Here is a 9,155-nt window from a genome sequence, read left to right as displayed (position 1 = left end):
AGAATCATACGTAGATGTGAAGTCCAGGTAGCATTGACAGGGCTGTACACATATCTCATGCTCTTCAAATCATATTAGATGGAAATACTTCCAACAAATCAGAGCCACACCACAGCTGAAAATTAGCAGCAGATGCATAATCAACATTTATTGCTATGATCAATCATAATTAAAAACCTTTCCACTTTTTTTTTATGTACCTCAAAAACAACTGTCCAGCACTGAAATTCAAGGGAGGTTTTGATACACAGCCTCCATGAACAGATCAGTGTTTGTTAGTTAGCATGTCTGAATAACATCCGAGTCATTTCTAAAACAGGGCTTGGAGACCCAAGAGTCGCATCTCCAGTGTGGTCTCCTCCAGCGGAGTGCCAGGATGTTGAGCGATCTTGAAAATCAGTGATTTTGCCGGAGGCACAGTGAATCAGGCAGCGTGGTACCCATCCCTGATAGGGCACTGTCTTTTGGGTTAACACTCTCTAAGCTCAGGAGAAATAAAAAGTTAGCCATTATAGAGCTCTCCAAATACATTTAGAAATATAATTTTTTTTTTGTACAACAGTTCTATTTTAAAACAACTCAACACTGTAGCTAAAATACTGCACTATAGTAAAATATCCTCATCATCCTGCAACCTCATTGGTAAATATTGTGACCTAAATGTAACCTGTCTTCCTCTCAGACCATCTTTATGAGACGGTGTTATTCAGATGATAATTCAGTTAATGTGACTGTACTACACAAGGGCGTGTTGTTGTGGCAGTTCCCAGCCATTAGTTCACGTCACAGTGGCTGAACTACGTGGTCCCGCTGTGTCCCTCTGAGAGCTCCACCAAATAATGACTGACTGGAAAACATTCGTTCATATGTTGATGAATTGGTTCCTCCTTCTTCTTCTTCTCTGAGTTTTCAGGTGATGTGGGGTTTGGATGATTGTAAAAACAGATGATCTTCAATAGTAAACATTTGTCATGCTGACACTTTTCATGGCGTCCCGATCGTTTTTCTTTTAAAAACTGGTAAATTCCTCGGAAACGTCCTCTTCGGTGGTAAAATTAACTTGGCAATCTAGATGGGGAGAAAGAGGTAGTACTTATATACAGTTATGAACATGTTGGGAATGAATCTTACATGTATCTCATAAAGAGAACTGAGCAGCTCCAGTGTGAGTGATTACGTGTCAGTCAAGAGTTTATACCTGTCACACACACTTCAGATGAAAAACTAGCGGCCTCCACTTGCGTTCACTAGACCATGGAAATCCTCCCAAGCTCTAAGAGATCACACACACACACACAACATTATATATTATATCAACACTGTGGGTGCAGGACACTTTAGTTCATTTATGTAAGCGAGGATAGCAAAATAAAGTAAACTGTGATATATTATACCCAAAAAATTCTTCATACAGTGGACTATAAAACTGAAAAAAAAAGTGATCTGATCGGACTTTATCAAGATGGATTTGTTCTGACACAGTTTAACTCTTGAGTGTGAAATGTTGAAGGTGTCTGAATAAATTTTTGTTTGACTATACACATAAATATATGAGTGTATTGTTGTATAACTCACTTGATGCTATCAGTGTGTGTTTTATACTCCATAATGGTATTGGGCGGCAGGTTGAGAACTCTGCGTAAGGTGTCTCTAATGCGAGCAGTGGTGGCCTGATCACTTGCGGTCTTATTCCAGATAGAAATGATATCCTCCTTCAAACAAAAGCACAAATATTTATGACTATACAGAAAAACTATTATTTACAATGTAACAGCTCCACTCATGAACATAGAATGAGTGAAATGCTGTCTATGTTCTAAATTAAAAACTGCCGTACTGCTTACTGCAAACTACACTGTATGCTATTTTATAAAAAATAATATTTACCAAATATAGTAGGTTTTATTTGCATGCTATACAAGATACAAACTTTATTGCATGAATATCACAGTACCTGGAAGCGAACGGACACAACGGCCCCACAGATCTCCTCGCCCACCATGAACTGCTCGCCTAGCATGGCCAAGATCAGATTTTCCCAGCAGCGTGACGCCAGGCCTTTACGAAGCCGAATGATCCATTTACCTCCGCTCTTATTAGCATCATCCTACATAAAACAACCCCAATTCTATTATCTGTCATGCATAAAGAAGCATTCATACAGTACATGTGATCTGACAAAACTCACCTCCCACATGGGTTTGATTCCTTCCTTAAACAGGTGGAAATCGCTGTGACCAGTCAGATCATCCGGTCGGATCATGTGACTATAAAAACGCCAGAACTGCTCCACCTACAAACACAGGGCAGCTGTTGAGCTGTCAATCATGTGACTAAAACTTCATCCCCCACTGTGCCTGTGTTTGAATCTTCATTAAGTGAGTCTGAATAAATATGTCAATGTGAGTTTGTGTCTGTAGGTTACCGAAGCAAAGCTGCCGATCTGTTTAATGTTCTGTTCGTAGCTCTGTGTGCTCGCTGGTCGTCCTGGTGTGCGACGAGAATACCAGAACGTGTAGTTGTACTGAAGAGGGTGCTCACCAGCTCCTGGGACCACCGCCTGCACAAGTAAAGCAGCTCAGAGTATACAGTATAGCCACAGCATTTGACCTATCTATCTATCTGTACCTTTCTCTTGGTAGTGTTTGAGTCCTTCTCCTCTTCGTCATTTTTTTCCTTCTCCCCATCTTTCGGTGAGCAGTTGTCCTGGTCGTGATCTCCACTGTCATCATCTTTCAGGCTTAAAGAGAGAGAAAATGGTTCATTCCACTCAGTCACAATATGTTATTTTTTAGTAACTGTGGCTTCAATAATAATTGCAGTGGTTCCAACAAAAAAATAAAGCAACTATAAAACCATTTTTGTGATTGTGTGATCATTCATATATGCAATAAGTAACTTCTGCTCACTAAGACTGCATGTATTTGACTAAAAATACAGTAAAAACTGTAATATTGTCAAACATTTATACAATTTTACAAAGTTTTCTATTTGAATAGATTTTAAAATCTAATTAATTCCTGTGATGGCAAAGCTGAATTTTCATTTTTCATTTTTATTATGTTAAAAACTGAAAACTGAGTAATGGTTGCTAAAAATTCAGATATGCCAACATATATTAAACATTAAATTAAGTCATGCAAGTGGCTTTATAATGTACACTTTTTTTCAGTACCATGTTATTAATTTTCTGATACCAAAATCATACTGTAGCCACGGTTCTGAGAATTGTAAACTCGACTTTATTAGCGAAAGGAAAGACTCTGTCAGAGTTTGCAGAGACGGACTGCACTACCTTATTTGACCCTGCGATTATAATGGTCAATGGCTGCGCATGAGAAGTTTGCAAACATAATAAATTACGCTGCTTATGTAACAGATGATTTTATGGTAGTTTCGTTTTCACGTGCCATGTACAGTATAGCGTGTTTCGCTTATGCACAACCCCTCACGTGTTTACAGCCAGCCTACACCGCCTCATGCCATTCCAGCTGGCTGCAGAGAAGAGTTTGAGCCGGGGTCGCAGAGCACCTAACCCCCGCTGCTCACACACACGCGTAACCCGGTGATCCGTCCTCGGCCTGGAGGCCCTGAGCATGCAGATCTGCGACTAGAAGTGGTTATTTGCATGCTGCATTCACCGCATGCATTAAAACACAATCCTTCACAAAATCTTATAGGAGTCCAATCATGTACTAAAACATGGTGACCTCCCAGCCCATGCCAAAGCTTCTAGACACACCTCTTTTCCCCCTCGCTCTCTTTCCTCTCTCTCACGGTCTCTAAGTTAAAAAGACGCTTGAAACGCATACATTTGCATTTACGCAAGACTAATCCCTGCTAACGTGCAGCGTCGTTTTGATTACTCACGCGTCAAATTTGTTGTTCATTATTTTCTAGGTGAGTGTCTGTATCCGCTCTCGCGCCGACGGCAGCCCCGTCAATTCCGCAGCAACGGCGGCGCGCGCTAGTGGTGGCGGCGGCCGCGCGCATCGCCCGTGGTGGGTGACGCGCACGCTGTACACTTGGTGAATATTTGTATTTTTTGCAGTATACAAAAATGGGAGAGATTATAACCTTATCCTAGTCTAATAAACATTTTGTGTTGAATAGCTAACGTATATGTCACAAGGTGACGATCTTTAGGGGCGGAACCAAAATTCGGGAAGTTTGGTTCCGCCCGGAAGTGTTTCCGCCCGGACCGGAAAAACAGAACACCGGAACTTCCGGTAGCGCCGTAAGAAGGAAAATCAGGGAATTCGATGCACCTGTGCCTAGTTAGGGACAGCGGTTGGTGATTGGAGGATACGCTGGACAAGGCAGTACTTAAGGCCAAGTTATTTCACAGTCTGGGAAGCTCTCTTTGGTGTGTGTGAAGCACTGGGTTGTGCCCGTCTTGGTACGCTGCTGGTAGCTGTCTAACTCTCTCTCTCCCTCAGGCTGGAATTGTATGATTGTGAAGACATCGCGAACCTTAAAGGTTGAGAAGTGAACAGATTATACGGCGAACTGAGACGACGTGAAAAAGGGGATTGGAAGTGGCATTGATGTGAGTACTAAGAGCCAGTCGAAAGTGCCCTGTATATTGACCTGGCGTTGTGTAGATCTCTCCAGGAGGAGGAGGGTGGCCCTACCCCTAATATAGTGTGGTGGGAGAGCCGAAGGAATACTTATTGAAGTAGTCGCAACGACGACATCACTAGCTAGGCCGCATATTCCATCGCCAGATCCGAACCAAGCGAAGTGAAGGAAGACGGGTGTCCTTTCCGTACACTGAGTGTGGTGGGTGAGTCTTCGTGCTGTGAAAACCTATAATTTTGACGTGGTGTTGTATATTGCTGTGGGCTGCTGTGTATTGCCGTGTGTCCTGTCAGATAAACCCCCGCCTTCACGCACTTCGGCGTGGGAGGACAAGGAGATCGCTGGTCCTGGCCTAGTTCAGTACAGTATATGTTGTGAGCGTGCTTCAGATCTCCGGAGACAGCACGGTACGCTGTGTCCAGCCCAGAGGTGAAAGCCATCCAAAGCAGAGTAACTGTGTTTTGTGTCTAAGTTGATACCTGTGGAGAGGAAAGGAAAGAGAGTGAGTAACACAAGGAGAAACAGAGGAAACCTGTACTTACAGTGCGCTGTGTTCAGCCCAGAGGTGAGAGCCATTCAAAGCAAACTAACGGTGCTATTGTGCCCAAGTTGATATCTGTGGAGAGAAAAGGAGAGAGAGGGAATAACACGAGGAGGAATAGAGCGAACCCTGTACTTACAGTACGCTGTGTCCAGCCCAGAGGTGAGAGCCATTCAAAGCAAACTAACTGTGCTATTGTGCCCAAGTTGATACCTGTGGAGAGAAAAGGAGAGAGAGTGAATAACACGAGGAGGAATAGAGCGAACCCTGTACTTACAGTACGCTGTGTCCAGCCCAGAGGTGAGAGCCATTCAAAGCAAACTAACTGTGCTATTGTGCCCAAGTTGATACCTGTGGAGAGGAAAGGAGAGAGAGAGTGAATAACACGAGGAGGAATAGAGCGAACCCTGTACTTACAGTACGCTGTGTCCAGCCCAGAGGTGAGAGCCATTCAAAGCAAACTAACTGTGCTATTGTGCCCAAGTTGATACCTGTGGAGAGAAAAGGAGAGAGAGTGGGTAACACGAGGAGAGACTGAGGGAACCTGTACTTACGCCGCTGCCTGTGGAGAAAGAGAAAGCGAGTGAGCACCCAAGGAACGAACTGTGTGAACCAGTACTTACTGTGAGCTGTAATCAGCGAAGAGGTGAGAGCAAAACCAAGCTGAACTAACTGTGCCTGTGTGTCCCAGCCGCTGCCTGTGGAGAAAGAGAAAGCGAGTGAGCACCCAAGGAACGAACTGTGTGAACCAGTACTTACTGTGAGCTGTAATCAGCGAAGAGGTGAGAGCAAAACCAAGCTGAACTAACTGTGCCTGTGTGTCCCAGCCGTTGCCTGTGGAGAAAGAGAAAGAGCGTGAGCACCCAAGGAACGAACTGGGTGAATCAGTACTTACTGTGAGCTGTAATCAGCGAAGAGCTGTTGCCTGTGGAGGAAGAGAAAGAGAGTGGGCACCTCGAGAACGAACTGAGTGAACCAGTACTTACCGTGAGCTGTATTCAGCGAAGAGGAGGAAGAAGGAGGGCGCTACGGATACCTAAGACTCAGGCCGGGGCCCGAGCCCCACGCCCCGGATCCCCGTGGCCCCCTTGCTCCCTGACCTCTTCCCGGCCATAGCCCATCTGGAGGGCCGAGTCAGAGTTTAGTTTTAATTGCCCTTTCCCTATTCCCTAAGCTATTTTTAAATATTTAAATAAAGATTGTTTTATCACTTACTTGTTCTCGTGTTGCTTGGCCATTGGGTCGGGTTTGGGGACCTCCTCGAGGTGGAAGTTGAGAAGGGGTGTGGCTTAGTTAAAGCATAGCCAGCCCCTGGGTGTGACAGATTTGGCGTAGTCGGCAGGATTTCCACCTCGAGTTGAGTAACCAAGGTCGTCCAATGACCGACAACGCGGGGCTTTCAGCCCAACCCCGTGCCATGCCCGTTTTTATGGGGAGCCCCTGGATTCAAAAATATGGGGGGACAGAATCCGAGGTACGATTGTCTGAATGGAAGGCTCAACTAGAGTACTTGGCCGACCTACAGGGCCTTAGTGCAGCCCAGCGGCTTCAATTTGTGTTAAACTCCCTGGATGGAGAAGCGCGGCGAGAGGTGCATGCCGCCCCCGAAGCCGTTAGAGCCAACGCCCAAACCGTGTTCCAGTTCCTCACTGAACAGTATGGTGACCACACCCCCGTAGCTGCCCTTCGCTCCCAGTTCTTCAATTGTAAGCAGGGCCCCCGCCAACCGATTAGAGCTTTCGCCCTGAGGTTGCGAGAGCAATTCGCCCGACTACAGACCCGTCGGGACCACGGGTTGGGAGATGGAGAGACTCTATTGCGGGACCAGTTTCTTCTGGGGTTGAAGGAGGGTCCGGTGAGACAGAGCCTACGTATCCAGTTTCGAAGGGACCCGGGTCTTACGTTTGAAGATCTGAAGAAAGAGGCACTGGCCCTGGAAGGTGATGAGACTGAGGTGAGTGGTTCCCCAGTGTGTGCGGTTGTCAGTGAAGTAGCACCAGCACAACCCGGAGGCCCTGACTGGAAGCAAGCACTGAAGGCTGAACTTTTGAAAGATGTCCGCGATCAGATGTCTGAACTGTCTAAAGCCCTCGTAGGAGAATTGCGCCAAGGACGGGCGCGGGAGGAACCACGGCCGGCGCCCCGAGACCGAGTGTACTCAGAGGGAGGCCGAGAGCCGTTCAGGCGCCCGAACCACTTTAACCGGCCCCGTTTCGAATGGGACGAGCAAGGGCGACCCATCTGCAACCGCTGTGGCAAACCAGGTCACTATAGCCGCCAGTGTGGGCCCCGCAGGGCGTCAGAAGGGGGTTTTTAGGTCGGCCGGCCACTGTGGGTCGTGTGGCCGGGACCCCTCGAGAAGACCCTGGAAGAGGATATGGCTCTAGGAGCCAGATGATTGGGCGTAGCCCCGTGGCGAAGGTGAGAGTGTGCGGCAAGGAGATTCAATGCCTGGTAGACACAGGCTCCCAAGTGACGTTGTTTGCTGAGAGTTTATCCGAAGAAGTGTTTGGGAAACAAGGGGCACCAGGGGCGGAGGCCCCCTGGCTTACTCTGAAGGGCGCAAACGGCCTCGACATCCCATATATTGGCTACCGATTGACGGACCTAGAGGTTCACGGAGTGATGGTCCCCCAGAAAGGTGTGATTATCGTGCAAGACCATTGTCTGGGTGCACATCGAGCCCTGTTGGGCATGAATGTCCTCGCTGATTGCTGGGAAGAGCTATTTCGGGCTAGGCCCGTATCGAAGATACCACCTGCAGAGAGGCCCAAGTGGGAGTGTGTGGTAGCTGACTGTCGAAGGGTGCAAATGAGCCAAGTCCGCAGGGAACAGGAAGAGGTAGGAAGAGTGATGTGTCGTTTTGCTTTGTCTGTCCCCGCAAAAAGTGAGGCTGTTGTGTGGGCGCGAGTACCGCCCCGAAGAGCGGGCCCAGAAGAGTGGGTGCTGGTGGAGCCCCATGTGGATTGTCCACAAGTGGAAGTGGCACGAGGACTATCGACGGTCCGGCGGGGGAGAGTCCCCGTGAGGATACGGAATGTACATCCATACGCGGTGCAACTACATCGGCACCAACGATTAGCCCGTCTGACAACGGTTACATCCCACCAAGTAAGGGAAGAGAGGGATATTAGTTTTCGTCAGGTGTGCCCCACTGTCATCGAGGTGGCCCTGACACAAGTAGACACCCCATGGGGTGGTATGGAGAGGAGTGTGCCGAGCCACCTGGCGGGTGAGTCGTTACAAGGGGAGGATTTAGAGCAGGCACAGACACAGAAGTTACAGGCCCTCCTTCGGAGATGGCAGCATGTGTTCGCCACCCACGATGAAGACTACGGATGCACCCAGGTGGTACAACATCATATACCTACCGGGGATGCAGGGCCCAGCCGGGAGAGGTATCGCCCAATTCCGCCCACTTTGTATACCGAGGTACGTACACTCCTGCAAGGCATGCTGAAGCGAGGAGTTGTTAGGGAAAGCAGCAGCCCGTGGGCGGCCCCCATAGTGCTGGTGCAAAAGAAGACGGGGGCTTGGAGATTCTGCGTGGACTACCGTAAGCTGAACCTCGTGACTAAGAAAGACGCTTTCCCTTTGCCACGGATCGAAGATTCGCTTGCCAGCCTCACGCAGTCGGCATGGTACTCTACCCTAGATTTGGCCAGTGGCTACTGGCAGGTGCAGGTGGCCGAAGCAGACCGGGAGAAGACTGCCTTTACAACCCCGTTTGGACTATTTGAATGGGACCGGATGCCTTTCGGGCTCTGTAACGCTCCGGCCACCTTCCAGCGGCTGATGCAGCGGTGCTTGGGAGGTCAGTTAATGGAGTCAGTATTAGTTTACCTGGATGATGTGATTGTCTACTCCCCAGATTTTGATTCACACCTGAGGCACCTCGAGGAAGTCTTTCGGGCCATGGAGAAGTACGGATTGAAACTACAGCCCAATAAGTGTCACTTACTACGGAGAGAAGTCAACTTTCTGGGCCACGTGGTCAGTGCGGCTGGAGTGTCCGTAGATCCTGGAAAGGTAT

At 48.0% G+C, this 9,155-nt stretch overlaps 1 protein-coding gene across 2 annotated transcripts; it reads right to left on the bottom strand.

Annotated features, from left to right (window-relative positions):
- Positions 1–116: 116 nt before the first annotated feature.
- LOC132154646 (eukaryotic translation initiation factor 4E type 2-like) lies at positions 117–4,010 on the bottom strand. 2 transcript variants are annotated; one of them, XM_059563293.1, is made up of 8 exons: positions 3,871–4,010; positions 2,629–2,740; positions 2,426–2,560; positions 2,189–2,293; positions 1,955–2,107; positions 1,576–1,712; positions 1,178–1,273; positions 117–1,068 (listed from the first exon to the last, which is right to left on the bottom strand). In XM_059563293.1, exons 1-7 carry the CDS (start codon positions 3,888–3,890, stop codon positions 1,225–1,227), a joined length of 711 nt encoding a protein of 236 aa, XP_059419276.1. In that variant the 5' UTR covers positions 3,891–4,010; the 3' UTR covers positions 117–1,068; positions 1,178–1,224. The 2 variants fall into 2 exon arrangements, with proteins under 2 accessions (XP_059419276.1, XP_059419275.1); XM_059563292.1 differs by lacking the exon at positions 3,871–4,010 and adding an exon at positions 3,453–3,846.
- Between the last annotated feature and the right edge of the window lie 5,145 nt (positions 4,011–9,155).

The sequence above is a fragment of the Carassius carassius genome, chromosome 12, assembly GCF_963082965.1.
Source record: "Carassius carassius chromosome 12, fCarCar2.1, whole genome shotgun sequence".
Taxonomy (NCBI): Eukaryota; Metazoa; Chordata; class Actinopteri; order Cypriniformes; family Cyprinidae; genus Carassius; species Carassius carassius.
Note: the sequence above shows the minus strand (reverse complement) of the source record. Positions and strands in the feature narration are given on the sequence as shown.

What these genes read in the sequence shown, in the direction of transcription:
- LOC132154646 (XM_059563292.1), bottom strand. Translation starts at nt 3,598, where the DNA reads ATGCTCAGGGCCTCCAGGCCGAGGACGGATCACCGGGTTACGCGTGTG. An exon ending in TGTAGGCTGGCTGTAAACAC is followed by an intron (nt 2,741 to 3,452) that starts GTGAGGGGTTGT and finishes TCTCTCTTTAAG; the next exon opens with CCTGAAAGATGATGACAGTG. An exon ending in ACACACACTGATAGCATCAA is followed by an intron (nt 1,274 to 1,575) that starts GTGAGTTATACA and finishes GTGATCTCTTAG; the next exon opens with AGCTTGGGAGGATTTCCATG.